Source organism: Sciurus vulgaris (genome assembly GCF_902686455.1).
Source record: "Sciurus vulgaris genome assembly, chromosome: 2".
Classification (NCBI taxonomy): domain Eukaryota; kingdom Metazoa; phylum Chordata; class Mammalia; order Rodentia; family Sciuridae; genus Sciurus; species Sciurus vulgaris.
In genome coordinates this window covers 13,005,838-13,027,064 of record NC_136462.1, presented here as the reverse complement: position 1 = coordinate 13,027,064, position 21,227 = coordinate 13,005,838, and the positions used below count along the sequence as shown (strand labels likewise).

The 21,227-nt window shown below is 39.5% G+C and overlaps 1 protein-coding gene across 1 annotated transcript; it reads left to right on the top strand.

Moving 5' to 3' along the window:
* Positions 1-142: 142 nt before the first annotated feature.
* UBR7 (ubiquitin protein ligase E3 component n-recognin 7) lies at positions 143-19,470 on the top strand (the record flags this gene model as incomplete). Its single annotated transcript, XM_079127638.1, has 11 exons — positions 143-292; positions 2,176-2,309; positions 2,885-2,945; positions 6,136-6,231; positions 8,863-8,916; positions 9,125-9,230; positions 11,127-11,335; positions 11,493-11,642; positions 12,131-12,293; positions 13,599-13,660; positions 17,257-19,470. The coding sequence occupies 11 exons, from the start codon at positions 143-145 to the stop codon at positions 17,347-17,349; spliced, it is 1,278 nt and encodes a 425-aa protein (XP_078983764.1). The 3' UTR covers positions 17,350-19,470.
* Positions 19,471-21,227: the final 1,757 nt, after the last annotated feature.

Genomic DNA, 21,227 nt, shown 5'->3' with positions numbered 1-21,227 from the left:
AAACCGCTCCTCCCACTTCCTTCGCCTTCCTTCGTTAGGATTGGTTCCTGGCACTCAGGCCCCGCCTCCTGCGCTACGCCCCTCGCGGCCGCTTTTCCCGCCTCCGCCAGGGTCGAGCGGGGAGTCCCGGTGACAGTTGAGGATGGCAGGAGCTGAGGGGCACTCTGGACGGCAATCGGAGCTGGAGCCCGTGGTGTCGCTGGTGGACGTACTTGAGGAGGACGAGGAGCTGGAGAATGAGGCGTGCGCCGTCCTGGGCGGCAGCGACTCCGAGAAGTGCTCCTACTCGCAGGTGGGCGCTCGGCCCGGGCCTCGTCTTCCCCTCCGCTCCCGCTGAACCTTCACTTGCCGGCGGGGCTTTCCTTGTTCCCTCTAGCCGCAGTCGAGCCCCCTGCTCTGGTCAGGGCCGCCATTCGTCTTGGGCTTCACATCCCAGGCTGCCCTTTTGTCGTCAGCCTCCCCTGGACCCCTTTCCTCAACCTGTGTCCAGCAGGGCCTTCCTCCTGCCTGTCCTCCGTACGGCTTTGGCGCTCGAGCGGCTGCTCTGCCCTTTCTCCCCAGTCCCTTCTTGGTGGCCTGGGTGCTCTTCACGAAACCATACCCACGACCTCGCAGATTTCCCCTACTTTTCCCATCCTTAGCGTGTTTGTTTATTAGGGATCGAATGGGAGAATCAAAGTAGAGATAGAGAACCCTGCGTCTGAAAATCTCCCTGTGTGGGATGGGTTCATTGACAGAACTGCAATATAGTTTAGGAGCTTACTAGTAATTTTTTTCTTCTTTTTTTTTTTTTTTTTTCCCCTCGAAACAAAACAAGTACCCTGTTCCCTGTTTGCAGTCTCACTCCTCCCACTGGAAATAGAACGGAACCAGAACAGCAGGTGGCCCTAACAAGCAAGGGAGGGGAGGAGAGGAGAAAACGTTTGGAAGATGTTGTGCACAAGAGTTTGAGGGGGTGTGATGCAGTGTTTTGTGACTCATCCTGTATTTTTAGGTACAAAAACGGAGAAGGGTGGGTAGGAAGAACACTTAACAAGGATTAAAAATTGATTGGAGAAAGATTATTTAGGCCTGGGTTGAGGGTAACGTTGGGGAATGAGGAGAGAGACTTGCAATTATTTTGTAATATGGACTGAAGTCATAATTTGACAGTTGTCATTATTGGCCAAGTTGAGTTTACACTGCAAATGGCTAGATTGTTGAATAAACCTGGTATGCAGAGAAAGTCCCAGATGTTGGCTGGCATATAAAATCTTTGGTCACTACTAAAACAACTTTTTTCCTTGATTTAAAGAAAAAGTTCTCAATCTATATATAAGCTATTTTTGAAATGTAGTCACTTTTATCAAATGGACATCCTTAAAGTTTTCTTTTTATTGTAGTGAAACATGGAAATTTGCATAAATCATACTTATAGGTTTTGAAAAAAAGTGAACACATGCATGTACCTCCTACCACCCAGATCAAGAAATAGAATATTACTGGCATCCCAGAAGCCTGCCTGTATGTCTCCCTCCTTCTAGAAGAAGATAACCCTTATCAAGATTTCCAAAAGTCTTGCCATTTTTCCTTCAGCTTTTTGCTTTGGAACAGGTTTAAGTTACAGATAAGATAAAAGAATGGTACTGTGAACAACTGCAGTACCTTTTCATGTATTCACTTTTTAACATTTTGTCATGTTTATCTTTCTCCTTTATTGCTTTTTTTGAGTCACTTGAAAATCAGCTGCACATGTCATGACACTACACTTCTAAATACTTCAGCATGCATCTCCTAAAAATCAAAGGGATTCTTTTCATGCATTGATTTTTCTCTTTGATGGAAATTCACACATTTCCCCCAAAATAAAGTGTGATAGTGCATACATAAACCTGTTTACCTTTACCTCCATCGTCATATGTTAAACTGATTAGGCAGACCAATGTATTCACAGCTGACTGATAAATTTAAACTTCTTACCTCTTTAAGATAAAATTGTATGAAAACAAAATTAGCATAGATATGAAATGCAGCAGTGTTTTGGTACTCTGTCATATAAAAGTCTTCAGTAGTCTCAATGGTACAGGAAGATCTTGACCACAAACAACCTGATTTTAATTATTTCTCAGATTTTAGTATTAATGAACTATGCCATTTCATGAACTTATTCTCTTCTGTTTTGGGGCTGTCTTTTAGGGCTCAGTAAAGAGACAGGCACTCTATGCCTGTAGTACCTGTACCCCAGAGGGACAAGAACCAGCAGGAATTTGTCTAGCTTGCAGTTATGAATGTCATGGCAGTCATAAACTATTTGAGCTATACACAAAAAGGTAAGCAGAATGCTGAAAGTTTTCTGTTATAGGTTATTTACCAGATACAGTTTTTTCTTAATTTTGCTTTTTCACTCAAAGTAATTGTGTACTGTTGAAATTTGATGTGATTGTTTTACATAGTGGAAGAGAATGTTTTTTCCATAGGACCTTTTAAAATACAATTATGGTACAAAATCAAATTACTCATCCTTTTCTGCCATTATTGTGTGTGTGTGTGTGTGTGTGTGTGTGTGTGTGTGTGAGCAACAAAGATATTTGCCCTTTTTATTTTGTTTTGAGATATATGGGGTATCGCTGTATTGCCAAAGATTGGCTCACTCAGTCTTGCCTCAACCTTCCTGGTAACTGGGGCTAAACCCAGTTATCTTTATACATATTAGTTTTAGAATTGTAAAATCTTTTATTGTTATGTGCTTGGGGGAATTCCATATCAGTTATATGAATAACCACCTTGTAGATCCTGAAAATGAGTTGAAAGGGTTGAGATGAATTGAAAGGCTATAATTCGAGTTAAAGAGGACTTCATTAGATTTAAAAGAAAAATTAAATTGGCTTTTCCTCCTCTTTTTCAGAAATTTTCGCTGTGATTGTGGAAACAGCAAGTTTAAAAATTTGGAATGCAAATTATTTCCTGTAAGTAAGCAACCTAACTACAGATGCATTTAACGGAACTGGTTGATATTTACCAGAGTGGGTAAAAACCAAAAAGGAGGTTCTTCTGCTTATTCTTTGCAGATGGGTATTTCATTTTTTTCTTTGCTGAAAAAAACAGACAACCTGTTCAGAGCCTATACAATTGATATAAAAGGTTTTGTGGGGTAATTCAGGTTTATTCATTTAATTTCCACATTTTTAATTGGTGCATTATAGTTGTACATATTGATGGGGTTTGTTGTTACATATTCGTACATGCACATAATATAGCAATATAATTTGACCAATATCACTCCCCAGCATTTCCCCACTCCCTCCCTGTCTTCTTATCCTCCCTCCCTTTTCTTTTCTGATCTCTCTTTGATTTTAAGGAGATTCCACCCCAACTTTTTTTTTCCTTTGTTTCCTCTCTAGCTAATGCATCCATCTGAAAAAAAACATACACCCTTAATCTGAGTTTACTTACTTGCTTAACATGATTGTGTCTAATTCCATCCATTTTCCTGCAAATGACATAATTTCATTTTGCTTTGTGGCTGAATAAAATTCCATTGTGTATGTATACCACATTTTCTTTATCCACTCACCCACTGATGGACACCGAGGCTGGTTCCCTAGTTTGGCTGCTGTGAATTGTGTTGCATGGGTATGCATATATCATCACTGTAGTAAGATGACTTTAATTCTTCAGGGTAAATACTGAGAAGTGGTATAGCTGGATCATATGGTGGTTCCTTGCCTCCTCTTGAGGAGTCCTCATACTGATTTCCATAGTGGTTGTACTAATTTATAGTCCCACCAACAGTGTAAAACTGTTCCTTTTCTTCCACATCCTCTCCAGCATTTATTGTTATTTGTGTTCTTGATGACTGCCATTCTGACTGGCATGAAATGAAATCTCAGTGTAGTTTTGCATTTCCCTAATTGCCAATGATGTTGAACATTTTTTTCATATATTGTTCACCATTTGTATTTCTTTTTTTTTTTTTTTTTTTTTGAGAAATGCCTGTTTAGTTTATTTGACCATTTATTAACTGGGTTGATTTTTTTGCTCTAACTTTTTTTGAGCTCTTTTTATAGTCTAGATATTAATCCTCTGTCAGAAGAGGAGCTAGCAAAGATTTTCTCCTATTCTGCAGGATTTCTTTTCACATTCCTGATTGTCTTCTTTACTGTACAGAAGCTTTTTAATTTAATGCTCTCCCATTTCTTAATTCTTGGCCTTATTTCCAGTGCTGGGGAGGGGGGGGGTCCTTTTGAGAAAGTTACTGCCTGTGACTAAAAGCTGGAGTGTTGGCCCTATGTTTCTTCTGGGAATTGCATAGTTTCTGATCTAATTCCTAGGTCTTTGATCTATTTTGAGTTGATTTTTGTGCAGGGTGAGACATAAAGGTCTAATTTCATTTTTCTACATAGGACAACCAGTTTTCCCAGCCTCATTGGTTAAAAAGGCTGTCTTTTCTCCAATGTATGTTTTTGGCACCTTTGTCAAGGATCAGATGACTATAGATGTGTGGGTTTGTTTCTGTGTTTTCTATGCTGTACCGAAAGTGAAAAGCGCCCAGAAAAACCACTCCCGACTGGGGAACTCAGTAAGAAATTTTATTAGGCAGACCAACAACAGTGTCTGCCCTGAAGAGATGGGGGGAGTATGGCTGGGGAGCTTCTCTTAAGTAGTTGAATTTTGTGGGGCCAATTGCTGAGTAGTTAAAATTTGCAGGCTAGGGACCAGGCCAATGGCTGGCTAGGGTCGCAGACTGACAGCTGGGTTGTAAGATGGGAGGGGGATGAATAGCTGTAGCAAAGGGGCAGGGGTGCTATCATTCCCGCTTGGCTTCCCCGACAGGCAGGCTTGTGAGAGGCAGCCTGAGGCCTGAGGTGAGGGCCAGATTGCAGGGCAAACCTAGCGCCCCCCACCCCCCTGTTGCCTGCCGTGGTAGAGCCGACACCCAGAGCGGGGTCCACACGGAAAGGAAAGAGCGCTGCGCTGGCAGCTGTGGACTTGCTGCGCTGTGTCCACCCGCCGGCAGCCAGCCGAGTATTATATGTACCATTCATTGATCGGTGTGTCTGTTTCTGTGCCAGTGCCATGCAGCTTTTGTTACTGTAGCTCTGTAGAATAATTTGAAGTCAGGTATTGTGATGCCTCCAGCATGGCCATTTTGTCTTAAAATTGCTTTGACTATTCTGGGTCTTTTATTCTTCCAAATGAATTTTAGGACTATATTTTCTAGTTCTATGAAGAATGTCTTTAGTATTTTGATGGGAATTGCATTGAATTTGTATTTTGCTTTTGGTAGTATGGATGTTTTAACAATATTAATTCTGCAGGTTTATTTATGTTGGTTGTGCTTATCCTCTGAGACTTTCAAAGCAAAGGACATGACTTTTAAAACTGCATAAATAGAGTAGTAATAATGGGGACTAAATCCACATAGCACTTTTCACTGCATCATGGCTAATAAACACTATCCTAATACCATAACTTTTAATGAAGTAACAGGTAAATAAAAAGTAAGGGATGTGACTTATTCCTTCATAATTGCCCAAACTGTCATTTTTTTTACTGTATTATCATAAAACTTTGATTTTTTTTTAATTTTTATTTTTTTAAATTTATTTTTATTGTACACAAATGGGATACATATATTTTCTCTGTACATGAAGTAGAGGCATACCACTTGTGTAGTCATACATTTACATAGGGTAATAGTGTTTGATTAATTTTACTGTCATGTTTTTCACACTCCTTTGTAGGTTAGTTCTAGGCAATTTCTTTGCCCTTTTTTTTGCCTCCCAGTTAGCTAAGGGTTTTGGCTATTCACAACTATGCATAAAGAGGTACATTGAAATTCTAGGCCAATGTTAGTTCACATATGTTGATAATTAATATTTATGAATAACTTTTACCTCCATTTTATTGAATGATTGTATTAAATTTCCCCAGTTGCTACAGAAATGATATAAAAAATAAATTTTATTTTTTCCCCAAATCTTGAAAATATTATCTTTAGTAGGAGTGAATTTTCTTCAGACTTGGAAAGTTTAAGATTAGCTTCTAGGAGGAAGATATTTAATGCAGTAATTTTATCAAATGCATAAATTTTATGTATGAAGTTATCCTTAAAATTAAGTGATATTATATACTGAAATTAATATTATCTTTCAGGACAAAGCAAAAGTAAATTCTTGTAATAAGTACAATGACAACTTTTTTGGATTATACTGCATTTGCAAGAGACCTTATCCTGATCCTGAAGATGAGGTAAGAAAATTGGAGGTTAAAACCTGGGATTATGTCATCTCTAGCCTTAATTTCTTAACCTCGTGTCCTATCTGTGCCTCTGAAGCCCTGTAGGAGACCTTTTAGGATGCTCAAGGATTCTGATTTGCCCCTTTCTATGAATGTGGATTGGACCTATCCTGATACTGCTCTCAACTATTATTCTTATTGTTACACTATGATTATGAAATATTGGAGAGAACTCTCCAAAGGCCAGAACTTCCCTTTCTCTTCCTTTCCTTCCTCCTAACCCCTCCCCCCAACACTTACTGGGAAATGATCTTCAACTTCTTGTCATCCTTAAAGGAAAGAAATGTGTACCAAATGGGTCCTCTTAAAATTTTCAATTATAAGTATATGCAGAATTTAAAGAGTTTTTTCTTTACTCCTGTGCTTTTCACCTCTAAGGCATAACCTGTTAACACTTCTTGGTGTATATATTTTCAAGTCTTTTTCTGTGTACATAAAGTGTTCAAACATGTGTTTCAATGTGTAATTTCCTTTTAACAAAAGTGAAAATTCTGACACACACACACACCTGTAATCCCAGCACCTTGGGAGGGTGAAGCAGAAGGATCACAAGTGCAAGGCCAACCTCAGCAACTTAGCGAGGCCCTAAGCAACTCAGCAAGACCTTGTCTCAGAAATTTTAAAATAGGCTGGGAAATAGAGTGCCCCTAGGTTCAATCCCAGCCGCCCCCCGCCCCCCAAAATAAAAAAAGAGAAAATTCTGTACATTCACTTCTGCAACTTTTCAACATATCATAGACATGTTAAGCAATACAGATCTCCCTCATTTTAACTGCTGCAGTGTATCCCATAAGTTAGTTAACCTATAATTAACCTAACTATTCTATTGCAGAATGGTGGTGTCTAATTTTTCACTATTACTAAGACGGCTACAGTGAACAACCTTATACAGTGATGTAACTGAGGTATTTATATGGAATGGATATCTAGAAATAGACTTGATTAGTCAAAGGATTTTTATATTTAAAATTGTGATCATGCCTAGCAGAATGGTTCAGCCACCAATGGTACATGATAGCATTTTTTCTCCCAGTACTCTAACCAACCCTATTTTATTACTAGTCCTTTAAATTTTGCCATTCTAATAAAGGAAGAATGGAATCTTTCAAAATTTTTCCTTTCCCTGTTTATGAGTGAGGTTATGCATCTTTTCATAATTTTATTGGACATTTGTAATAATCTTTTTTGAGTTGTCCTTTCATATCTTTAGCCCACATTAATAGATATGGAGAATGAAAAAACTCCCCAAGACAATGTGGTGTGAAAAAAGGGAGTGAAAAAGAAGGATAAACAGCTGAGATGATTTGTGAGGTTTGCATCCTGCCTAGTCTTTTTGTGCTAACACATATTTGATTGGGTTGTGTTTTATTTTGTGTATTCGCTGATTTGAAGGGGTGCTTTTTATATTTAGAAAAATTAGCTTTCTGCCTCCTTGCTTTTTCTTTTTCTTTCTTTCTTTTTTTTGGAACCAGGGATTGAACTCAGGGGCACTCGACCACTCAGCCACATCCCCAGCCCTATTTTGTATTTTATTTAGAGACGGGGTCTCACTGAGTTGCTTAGCACCTCGCTTTTGCTGAATTCTTTGAATTCTTAATCCTCCTGCCTCAGCCTCCTGAGCCACTGGGATTACATGCATGCGCAGCCACCACACCCAGCTTTCCTTACTTTTTAATTATCTTAGAACATTAATTATTGAACCAAATTATATAGAATAAGAAATTTAAGATATTTTTGAGTTTGAGTTAACAAAAATAAAACCTTAAAACTAAATATTTTGAGGTATGGGGTAAAGTGTTACTTTTATAAAACTTTTACTGTTATTCAGCTTTTACTGTTGAATCAAATGATAAGATCATGAATAAATAGGAAGAAAAAAAAATTGCTTCGTTTATTTTGTGTAGGTGTGTGAGCATGGGCATACATGCAATGCTTTTCCTTCTTTAAGAAAACACCACAGTAAAAGGACAGAACAACATTAGAAAGTTAATTAGTAAATATGAAAACCTGGGAATAAAAATAGTCTTCCCTTTGGTATGTAATTTTCCTAATGTAGCTATTTAAGTTATTCAAATAGAGAAGTTGTCTATATTACCAAAAGATGGTGACATTTACTTTTCATTTTACTTGATAACATATTGTGGCAAAAAGTTCCACTTGTCACATTCTACTTCAGTCAATTCACAGATTTATATATAAAATGAGAATACCCTATCTATAAAGTTTCATGAGAAACATATATTAAAGTAGTTCATGTGAAAGAGCTTTGATAATTTTGTACATATTCAAAAAAGTGCATATCTAAGTGTAATCCTTTGTAACCTCAGTTCATGTTGAATGAATTTCTTTGTTCCCTGATTACTATTACATAGATAGGGGTCTCATGGAGTTGGTAGAGTTTTTTTTCTCTGCAATGCTAGGGATGGAGTCCAGAGCTAGTGCATGCTAGGCAAGCATTTTACCACTGAGTCACACCCTCAGCCCCCAAAATTATTTGGTTTTTAATTTGCTGTGTGCCAGATTTATTTCCATGTCCCACAATTCAGAATAATTGTTAACAAGCAAACTACTTTTCTGTGTTAGGTTCCAGATGAGATGATCCAGTGTGTAGTCTGTGAAGATTGGTTTCATGGAAGGGTAAGGAAAACTTTTAAAGCCATTGTTGCTCTAAAAAGATAAAAGAATCTTTTCCTTTCCAATTGTTTTATTTTACATTACAATTACTTTTCTAAAAACAAACTTACAGAGATATGGTCAGTGTACTATTGCAGTATTTGTTTATAAAATGATGGGCATTTTAGATACTTCCATCGTAAGGAAAATATTTGGTTTTATGTATTTGCAGCATCTTGGTGCCATTCCCCCTGAGAGTGGGGATTTCCAAGAGATGGTGTGCCAGGCTTGTATGAAGCGTTGTTCTTTCCTATGGGCTTATGCTGCACAGTTGGCAGGTAGGTGTCTTTGTGCAGTTGATGTGACACAATTTGTGCTTGTGAAATTTGTATGTTCAGTACAGAATTTTTAACAACTATTTTGGACACTGAGGTAGAGAAAACAGTATAAGAGCAGTTCTTCACATAATCCTTGTAGATTGGTTGGGAGACTATCAAGAACAAATTCTAACCTAGATGTTATTGTACAAACTATGGATGAGACTACAATAAGAAAATAAGGAGGTAGATTTTAATAGACTTTTGAAAGATAAATAGAACTAAAATATATCATTAAGTGCTATTGGTTGGGGAGGGGTGATGTCTTAGTCTATTTGGGATATTATAACAAATACATTAGACTAGATAACTTACCAGCAATAGGAATTTATTGCTCACAGTTCTGGATACTGGAGAGTCAAAATCAAAGTGCCAGAAATTTGGTGTTTGGTGAGTGCTTGTTTCCTCACATGGTGGGAAAGGCACAAAAACTCCACTGGGCTTCTTTTGTAAAAGGTAAAAGATTTATATGATCTGAAGAAAAACCAGAATTTCTTGGGCTTCTTTGTAAGGGTGCCAACTCCATACCTGAGGGTGGGCCCTCCTGACATAATCACCTGACAGCTTTGCCCGCCCCTCCTTTGTTCCCCCAGTATTGGGGATTTAAGCCAAGGTCATTTTACCACTGAGGTACATCCCCAGCCCTTTTTTTTATTTTGATACAGGATCTCACTAAGTTGCTGTGGCTAGCCTCAAAATAGTGATCCTCCTGCTTTATCCTCCCAAGTCACTGGGGTTACAGACGTGTGTCACCATACCTGGCTTCTGCCTCTTAATATTGCAAATTCCAAAGCAGTTTGTTATCTAGTGTTTTTGTTGTAGACTAAGAAATTGAGTCAAAACAACTAATTAGCATTGAATGGTCTTGGGGCATTAAATATCTTACTGATAATGTACTTTATTTCTTTCTTTGTGGTGCTGGGGATTAAACCCAAGGCCTCGCGCATGTTAGGCAAGGCTCCATCACCGAAGCACCCCCCCAACCCTTTTTTTTATGGTGGCAATTCTTCATAGCGTTTGATGCTCCAGCCTTTTAATTTCTTGCCCTTCTCACCTTTAGGAACTATTTCACCATACAATCCACAAGCAGAGTAGCTTCACCTAAGATCTCATCCTATACTTTTTATTTGCCTCTAAGTTCTTAAACTTTGTGCTTCCTCTTTCTCTTAAGCCCTTTACAATTATATCTCTCACTTGCCATCTCTGTATTTCTCATTCATGGGGTTTTCTTCATTGATTTTCCCCTTCTCTCTTCATTTCTTTACAACTTCATCTGCTATTAAATTGAAATGCCATCATCCTCATGAGTTCCTCACAATTTCTTTTCTTTCCTTTGCCTTTTACCTATTCTTTTTATTTCCTCCTCATGATGGAGAAAAGGTGATGTTTTTACCAAAACTACCCTTCTATTTATGTATGCAGTCAAATTTCTTCTTACTGCTTCATTTATGTATTTTTAAGATTATTTTAGTTGTTAGTGGACCTTTATTTTATACATGTATTTATTTATATGTGGTGCTGAGAATTTGACTCAGAGCCTCACACTCTACCACTGAGCTACAACCCTAGCCCACTGCTTCTCTTCTTGAATTGTCCCATCTCTCTTTAACACTTTCAGTATATCCTTTTCTTTTTTGCACATAGAGTGCTTAAATTATTTGGAATAGGTAGGCATAGTCTAAAGAATTTTGGTATTTCCTTTCTCACTATTCCAAAGACTAAGGTTGAATTTTCTTCTTTTCCAGATTCCGAAATATTTTAAAATCAGAATAAGTGATTTCCACCTATAGGTGGGTGTATCTGCTGTGGGTGTGTGGGTGTGGTTTTATTTATTAATTTTTCTCATTAAATCCACAGTGACCAAAATATCTGCTGAGGATGATGGGTTGATGGTGAATGTTGATGGAATAGGTGATCAGGAAGGTATCAAGCCTGAAAATGGAGATCACCAAGATAGTACCCTCAAAGAGGATGTTCCAGAACCTGGAAAGGAGGCTGTCAAAGACCCTAAGGCAGAGCAGAAAAATGAACCATGTACCAGCTCTAGTTCTGAATGTGATCTTCAGGTAATATATGAAGTGCAAGCCATCAAAGAAATAAAATTTAGACACATTAATTCTGTAAACTCTGTAGCTATGGATTTCTTTGCCTAAAGAAATCCTTCTACAAAAATTGAAACTATGAAAACTGTGATAAACACTTCAAAACTCAATTTTATTTCAGACAGTGATTAAGAATCAAAGCCTCAACTTGGAATCACAATCTAGCTGCAAACTTCAGGAGCTCAAAGCTAAGGAGTTTATCAAGCGAGACACTGCCACCTATTGGCCTTTGAACTGGCGTAGCAAGTTGTGCACCTGCCAAGACTGTATGGCGAGTATCTGATTAAGTTTAATGTTCCTGTGTTTTGTGTGCCAGAATGTGTTTTTATGGAATTGTAGGAGTATAAAGGACTTTCAGACTTTTTCAGTTAAGTAAATTTATGAAGTCATCCTTGTCTGAATCCTTGTAGGAGAAAATAATTACCAGTACTTTTTATTTACTCACCTTAATTTTAGTGGAAAATAGCTATTGTCATAGAGATGCTTGGAAACATAAATTGCTTAAAAGTTGTAGTAAATCAGTGATTTTTACATAAAAATGTCATAGATTGTATATAACATCCCCTGGGAAGTTGGGAGATTTCTGAAAAAGATTTGGGCAAAAAGTTTAAATTGTTCAAGTAACTCTGTGTTAACAGGCTCAGATTTTTCTAGGCATTAATTTAAAAATAATAAGTAAATTTTTAGTAATTCTTATGAATTTGGCTTTCTGAAAATAATGTGCAATTCTAATGGGAGAACTGGTTTTATTTTTAAAAGAAAATGTATGGAGATCTAGATGTCCTGTTCCTGACAGATGAATATGACACAGTTTTGGCCTATGAAAACAAGGGCAAGATTGACCAGGCAACTGATAGGAGGGACCCTTTAATGGATACCCTTAACAGCATGAACAGAGTTCAGCAAGTGGAACTCATTTGTGGTAAATACTGTTTATATGTGAAAATTCATAAAGTTCAAAAGTATTTTTCGTGATGTTAAAAAAAATGTGTAAAGAGGATAACACCTATATTTCTAACTTAATACTAAGAAAATTAAAATTTTGAATTGTGTAGTAGATCGTAACTATAGTTGCTTCATTTTACTATTGCTGAGTATTCAGCTGCTCTTACCACTGATTCAGAGCTTCATGTTAGAATAATTACATGTTAGAGAAACCACTACATGTACTGTTTTGATTAAGAGTAGATGTATGAATATAGAATAATAGAAAACTTTTCTACCTATTGAAATAATTTTCATTGAGTATTATTTTTTTTTTTTTTATTTTTAAGAAAAAACATGTCATCTTTTGACAGTTTTTGATGTTCCTTCAGAGTTTCACAGGAAACCACTAGAAGGAAAAAGTGTCCCTAAATCCTTAACTGTAGACTTTTATGTCTCCTCCTCCCCTGGCCTCTTCCTGGTATACTCAACTTCACTGTTTCTATCACAGCCAGTTTCCAGCTGGATGCTACCACTTTTGTGTCCCTTTTGTATCATTGATTACTTCTTTCTTTTTTTTTTTTTTTGTTACTTATTAATTTCTTTTGCCTTTATTAGACTAAAAAAGCTTTTCAATGATGGTGGCTGCATTTAAAATATTTTTGTGGCCCTCAGGGTGCTTGGCATATAAAATAAAAACTGTTAGGCAGGTGGATGGATTTTAAAACTTAATGTTTGATGAGTCCAGAGTTATTTTAAGTACTAGAATTCCAGAGAAATAGGAAATCCTTTTAAAAAATTCTTAGCTGGCCAGGCACAGAGGTGTTCACATTTAATCCCAGCAGCATGAAAGACTGAGGCAGGAGGATTGTAAGTTCAAAACCAGCCTCAGCAACTTAGCAAGGCCCTAAGCAACTTAGTGAATCCCTGTCTCAAAAAAAAAAAAAAAAAAAAAAAAAGTGAAAGGGGCTGGAGAAATGGCTCAGTGGTTAAGCTTCCTGGGTTCAATCCCCAGTGCCAAAAAGAAAAAATCTTAACTGACCTTTATGGGAGTGAGGATATTTGTTTTATTGGGTTTTTTAATTGTTGTTCTTGTTTGTGGGGTTTTTCAAGTTTGGTTGTTGTCAAAGTATCCCAGATAGCAAAATGATGGAAGAAATTCAGAATAAATTTTCATGCAGGTTTCATTTCAGAAAAATTTGGTTTGAACTGTTAGCATACTCAACTGTCAGTGAGAAATAAACATTTTCTTTTAAAATCAATTGCTTATCTAATTTCAAATGCTTTTGTGGTTTTGGTTTAGAATACAATGACTTGAAGACTGAACTGAAGGACTACCTGAAGAGATTTGCTGATGAAGGCACGGTATGTTGAGTAAGGAATTTTAATCATATCCCTGTAAATTTTGCACTGTTTATTTCCTTTGATGACAGAAAATGAGAAGTAAAAATGAAGTACTTGATGGACTGGGAATGTGGCTCAGTGGTAGAGTGCTTGCCTAGCAGGTGTGAGGCACTGGGTTCAATTCTTAGCACTGCATAAAAATGAATAAATAAAATAAAGGTATTGTGTCCATCTACAATTTAAAAAAATAACTTTTAAAAATGGAATACTTGAAAATTTAATGCAGAAACTATTCATGGGATGTTGGCCGGCTAAGTGAAATCAGTAAGGGGCAATGAGATACCAAGGGACTTGTTGGAGTCCTTACCAGCCCCTAATGGCAGAAGGAATGAGAGACAGGAACAGACACACATGGTCTGGAGAAAGTAGCTGTAGCAGAGGAGAAGGCCACTGGAGGAATCAGAGGTACTGACTCTGCTGATCCCGACTTTGAAGTGAACAGCCTTGGGAGTAGGAGGGGAAAATGACTGAGCAGGAGAAAATAAATCTAGGTCCATAGTTAACTCTGCCATTGTGGACCAAAAAATTTCTTTTGGTAGTGAGAATATATTTTTAAGTCTGGCTCTAAAATGTTTAATGTTTTTTAAAATAGGGCTTCAGGGTGGGGAGGGGTAAGGGAAGAATGGAAGAAGGATGGATTGTGTAGCGGGATATGAGGGGTGGGGAGGGGGTGGAGGGAAGGAAAGAGAATGAGACAAACATCATTACCTTAAGTACATGTATGATTTCACAAACGGTGTGACTCTACTTCGCGTACAACCAGAGCAATGAAAGTTGTATCCCATTTGTGTACAATGAATAAAAAAATAATAAAAATTAAAATAAATTAAAAAATAAAATAGGGTTTCAGATAAATTTATAAGTACTTTATAGTCCTTTACTATTCACACATTTGTGACAGAATTTTTTTCCAACACCTATCTTCCACAGACAAATGCAAAACAAAATTTAAATCTTCTCTTTGTAGTCTGAGATTGTCCTTATACACAGCTAAGCTGTAGGCTCTGCTCTAGTCAGGATACAGATCTCGTCAGGCATGAGTCTTGATGAATACCTGCCACGTGTCTTGCTCCTTGCTTTCTTGGGAGAAGCCTGCCAGCCTACTTGAGGTCACTTTCTTCTTCCTCATAAATGTAGAAAGAATTTGTAACTGCTTGAATTTCTGGACAAGTCACAAGGCTACCCTTCTGTAGAACAGATTGTCAAGTCAGAGGCTAAGAGGGCCTTCCATGAATTATTTTCTTGTTTTTTAGAGAATATTCATCACTATGAATGTTTTCAACTTTTGAGCAGTTCTTAGACTCTATTTGTGCTCTCTCTTGCACAGGCTGTCCTCTGGTTACCTTGACTTCAGCTTCTCTCCTGCTGTAACTGAATGGTCATGGCTCCAGTGGGGGCTCTGCCTCACTTGTGTAACCATGCCACTTTACCAGCTCTGAATCACATTAGAGAAAAAAATTAAATATGTGATCTTTGCCCATTCACATTTGAAAACATGTTTATTCAGTTTTTTAAATCTGATAAGACAGAAAAATGTGATTTTTAAATTGTTTCTTGACATTACTATGTCTTTACCAAAGGGTCGAGGAAGCCTCAGGTCGTCAGTGACTTCACTGCTTTGGTTATTTTCAACCACGGGAAATAATGTTGGTGGGTTCTAGATGTTCTCAGATGATGGACTGACTGCCTTTTATTTAGTGTTTGTATCTGACTGTAAAAAAGTAACAGAACTACAGATTTTCTGAGACTAAGCAGTAAAATGATTTTACTGTTGAACCCCAGTATTTATTTGTTAGCATTTCTACTCTGTTGGCTGTGACCATTTTAGGACATCTAGAATCCAAACACTGCACCCCCTAATATGGGTCTTTGTGGTCTCCTGCCATGGTATCCAGGCCAGAGATATTTCTTCTAGTGTTTTTCACTGTTTAATGTTTATAACCCACAGATCCTTCATTTTGAAACTTCCAAGTATTATATTTATTATTAGCATTTTAAAGTGTAGTTTCCCAAGCCATTTAGCTCAGTACATTAGAGCCTTGAGCTGCACTTATCTCAGGCTGTTTGGCTTCCTACACTCTCAATTTCTTAGGAGTCAGCAGTTTTCCTCATGGTGCTTATGAATCTGGTGTATCAAGTACTGGTGTGTAGCCAATTATTGACGGACTTCTTTCATTTAAAGGACTGATAAGCATTCTACCCCAAAAAAGTTGTTGTAGGCCAGCATTGCCATTCAGTCGGGTTAGGGGAATGGAAGCAGGTTTGCACTTTATGTGATTGACGCTCTCCTGCTTCCTCTTTCTCTTTCCTGTGTCGTTTGCTTGCGTTCACATTCTCTTTTTTTCTTCACTCTTCCTGCCCCACCATCCTTCTTTCCCACTAATAATATAATTAAAAATAAATGAACAAACCTGTCTCTTATGATGACCCCTAGACAGCCTTCCACCAGATCATCTGGCCTCGGCTCTCTCTTGGGGTGAGCAGGGACCCCTGGATTGTCCCAGGTGCTTTTTTATTTATTTAGAGCATCTGTCGTAAGCACCTTTATGTAATGCTTTAAATCTCCTATCTAGGAGATAACTTTTTTATTTGTATTCCATAAAATGAATTTACTAAAAATAGTGCTTCTGTAGTTTGTTGGGCTTTCTTTTCTTCCCAATAAATTTTCTGTTTATATGGCAAAACATCTTTAATTTGAGACTCTTGAGGAAGGAAAGGTGTCTTTGTTTTGTTTTGTTTTTCTCTTTTTTAAAATATTCTCCACTGTTGGTGAAAAGAAAGCACAAATCTCCAGTTTTGTTTTCTGTGGGTGGTTTGCAGAGCTGAAGGACATTTCTAAAGGACACTGTGCTAGTGAAAGTGCGCTGTGGTCCTAGTGTGGATGCTGGCTCTCCACTTTTTTTCAGCTAACCTCTGATGGCACTCACTCTCTGCTAGGCAGAGTCGTACAGGCATCATAGCTTATCTGACCCTCATGTGACCTTATTGGATGGCACTGTTTCTTCTTCACTTTGTACAGGGAAGCTGAGGCAGGTGGTGGAAGCTGAACTTTGAACCATTTTGCTGTGTGCCCTGTGTGACTGAGAGCCTGTTGGCTCTTCTGCAGAACAGAAATGGCGTAGTTATTACACGTTCAGTGTAGGGCTCCTGACTTACAGTGACTCAACTTAGCGTTAATGTGTTAATTGCATTTTTATCATAGAATATTTTCAGCTTACAATGAGTTTGTCCAGATGTAACCCCATCATGAATCCAGGAGCATCTGCAATTCTCTACTTTTGATATTGGGGATTGAACCCAGGGGACTTCATCACTTAGCTCCATCCCCAGCCCTTTTTTTTAATTTTGAGATACCATCTTGCTAAGTTGCTGAGGCTGCCCTCCAGCTTGTGATCCTGCTGCTTCAGCCTCCTGAGTTGCTGGGATTATAGGCATGCACCACTGCACCTGGCTTGTAATTCTTATCAATAATGTGTGACTTGTTTGTGAATGTTCTGACCTTTTGTTGCTCTTCTGGGATGTAGTTCTCTTTCCTAATCCTTACTTTTCATTAACAGGTTGTTAAGAGAGAGGACATTCAACAGTTCTTTGAAGAATTTCAGTCAAAAAAGAGAAGAAGAGTGGATGGAATGCAGTATTATTGCAGCTAGAGAGGAGCCAGAGCTTCCTCATGCAGGCCAATGAAAATGCCACTTACTGCCCCAGGAATAAACGAGGCCTACTTCATACTTGGTCCCCTTTCCATCCTCCTCTGTGGAGAGGCCTCCTGCGCCTCAGGCTCCCTTCCTCCTTGACTACGGCAGCCACATGGGTTATGCTGACTTCATAGCCAGCAGCCTTCTCTATGACTTAGCTAAATGCAGCTCATTCCACAGACTTCCACTCTCCTGCCCCAGGATACCCAGGGTTCTCTGATTATAAGTTTTAAGAAGTTTGATTTGATTTTGAGAAAGCAATTGGTTTGTTTTTAAATGATTTGTTCTTTCACTCCGGAGTGTGTGCACTTGGCCGCAGAGCTGTCTCCTTCCAGGACTTCCTCTGCAGGCAGCATGGAAGGTTCTCTGATGTCAGTGGAACCTGTCTAGGTCCCTCACCCCATGATTGTGGTGCCTTGGGTCAAAGCTTCCTCAAGCCTGGTCTGCCTCTTTCCCATCTCCCTGCTTTCTGAGATTGGGTCATGGCTCGAAAAGATCTTGGGACTTGTTTACTCTGGGCCCAACCTCCAGACCAAGCAGGACTGATGGTAATTTTTGGCTTGGATGTCTGTCACGGGCAGGGAGATGAAGTGATGACAGGGTTGAGGAAGCAAACCTTTGTTACTAATTTTACTAATAAAGTGAAATTTTCCTTCACAATTCTACTGGCACTCAAACATTAGAAGTTCAGTGCTGTAGTGCTCACAGGGCTTCATGGGGAAAGTCACCAGTACACTGGTCCCTTTTTGCTGCCTAGAAAATGACCGGGTATCACCCCTGTGAAATCTTGGTGGTTTACAAAGTCCTCTGGATTTCCTTATATTATCAGGGATATTCATAAGCATATATTAAAAATGGACCTATTTTGATATTGTTCTGTTATGAAAATGTTATTAGAACTCTAATAAGTTATTACTTTTTCCCCTTGAATCTGTGCTGAAGACAAAAGATACTGACTTACTTGCAGTGAGCAGGGTGGTGACTGCCCTGGTTTGGAAGAGACAGACTGTGGAAGATTCCACACAGGGCCCTGGGCTGCACGAGTGCTGAGCTTGTGTATTGAAGCATAACGTCCACAGCCGCTTTCCCTTGACTATGAGGTCTTCTTCTGAAGTTCCTCTAGAATGTTGTATAAAACCCTGAGTTTGAGGGCAAGTCCTTTCAGTTGGTAAGAACTTTCTTTATAGCCCTCAGTCCATGTGGAAAAAACCTTTTAAGAAATATAGAGCCCTCAGTTGCCCCCTCTGGAGGAACAGTTTTTCCTGACAATAGATGACACACTTTGAGGTATCTTAGCAAAATGTCCTAGGCTTTGGGACCACACTTGTGTGTTAGTATTCCCTTCAGGCCCAACAGTTGTATGCAGGAGTACCCACCAGTCCCTGGAAAAGGTGAACAAGGCCCACAGACATCAGATCCTCAAAGAAATGGTACCACGCACGCTCTTTGGCATTCAGCCTCCTAACTACAGATCCTTGTGGAGCCAGAAGGTGCTGTGGCTGCAGATGTCTGCCCTGAGCTGGCCTCGTGGAGAGGGCTCCGTTAAGAACTCAAGGTGTCTGCAGACTAGTGCTTCAAGTCTGAAGATGTTTTGAACCCCTTCTGCAAAATTGCACTAAGTGTCTTCATGTCCTGAAAGTTTGTATCTTCCTGAATGTCTGACTTAACCACCAGAAGCTCCTTATTCCCGTGACAGTTCAGGACCGAGTCTCAGAGGCGATGCATCACTGTGCCGCACAATAGTACAAATCACCCCAGTGCTGAAGGGCTTGTTTTATGAAAGGTACTGCTCCTCCTTTTATTAACCGGAGAACCTCTTTTTTTACCTGTTGTTCACAACTAGTTTTCTTATTGACTGTATTGGACCGTCTCTTCTTGTAGAGACCAATTTTGGCCAACATGTGGCAGTTGATATTAATGCATGTTTTATGCAAAACAAAAAGTGGTATTAGTTGCTTTTAAGGAATTCTGGCATTGTATGTGCATTTTTGTAGAAATTGTTATTGGACTTACGATTACATGCTTAACTTCAATCAGGTTTCTGTAAAATTTAAATAAAACCAATTCAAAATAGTTGCTTTTCAGAATGTTCTTAGTCATGTTTAAATCTACACAACCTCTATCTTCAGGTTATAAGAAATAAGTGTGGTTACATTCCAACAGCCTTTCTGTCCTGGGCTCCTGCTCTCAAAGCAGAAGAACTGTTCAAAAAGTGAGGCAGTCCATTGCTCTTCGGCCATTCTATACAACGTGGCCTGATCTGAGGTCTGCAGCACAGTTCCTTCACCCTTTGGCTTTCCAGCCCCTCTGGGAAGAGTCTAGAACAACAGAGCAAATCACTGGTCTGGGTTCTGACTGACAGCAATGTGTCCAGGTCCTGCTGTGGCAGAGAGCTAGGGGCTCATGGCCTATGGAAGAAGTGAGGTCCACCTACATGGTTGCCATTATTTCACAAGTACATATGGCTGGGTGCAGCTGCACACCCAGCGCTTGGAAGACTGAGGCAGGAGGATCATTAGAGCCCCAGAGTTCAAGGCAAGAAAGGAAAAGAAAGCCCATCTTTGGCCTCCCTTGACTCTTGCTTCCTAACTCATGTTATTCAAGTATGGTCGTCACCCATGGTGCGTTTGAGGTGAATGGAGTGTTCTCTGAAGCTGCTCAGCTCATAGAGTGAACACCCCAAGATTATATAATCACCAACTCTTGGAAATTCAGCCCTCACTCCCTTAAAGAACCCTAGTGGAGCAGAAGAAAGCTGAAGGAGCAAGTCCAGTGATGCTAGGACAAGGTGTAGCCTAGTCCGTTCCCCCACGGGAGAGTAGTGCCATCCAGGGAACATGCAAATAAAGGAAACCACCCCAGCAGATCTGAAGCCAAGGGAGGCTGCCTCCAGTTGCAAGCTGTGGTCTGGGGGGATCTCCAGCACTGACCCCCAAATAGTACCTCACTTCTACCCCTTCCAACGTAGGAACTGCATGACTAGAAATGGGCTTGAGATAATAGAGTGCGCCATACTTCCATTGATAGGGTCCCCAGGTTGAAAGAGATCAGAGACATTCCTCCAGCCTCATCTCTGGAAACCAGAGTCCTCGCTCTGCAGATGATGCTCCCAGGGGGCCTGCCCTGGGCTTGGACACTATGTCCATGCCTCCATACCCTTACTGACAGTGCCCCACGTTTTGGCTAGCCTTCTGGCCCTCTAATTCCTTGCCATGTGATTGGGGGACATTGACCTGTTCCTCACCTGTGAGGAACTGAGGCCCAGTTAAGGTAACTAAGCAGGATGGCAGCAGAGTCCAGGTCTCTTAGAAGCAATCTGTTTGGTGAGGGTTTTTTGCAGAGGCTGCTGAATGGGTAAACAATCAGGGTAGAAGTGTCTGGAACACACCGCACCAAGCGGCCTGCAAACAGTCTATGCTGTTGTTCCATGTTCTCCATGGTGCAGGAGTGGGTGTTCAGGAGGCATATCATGAGCATTTCAGAATGAATCGGGCTGGGTTTGTGGCCCAGTGGTAGAGCGCTTGCCTAGCATGCGTGAGGCCCAGGTTCAATCCTCAGCACCACATAAAAGTATAGGTATTGTGTCCACCTACAACTAAGGGTATTTTTAAAAAATGAATCTATGGGCTCCTGGAGAAACAGTGTCCCTTTAAGATTCTGGGCGGGAGGTGGGGTGCAGTTTTTGTCATAGTGTCTGAGGTTTTTTGACTCAGAACCGGAGAAGACCTAAATCTCATTCCAGTCACCTTTACCTGGCCTCCTGTGTGTGTCCTCTGCTGAGGGACCATGCCTTTTAGCCACAGCTCAGTCTCAGGGAAGGTGAAGGCCTGTAG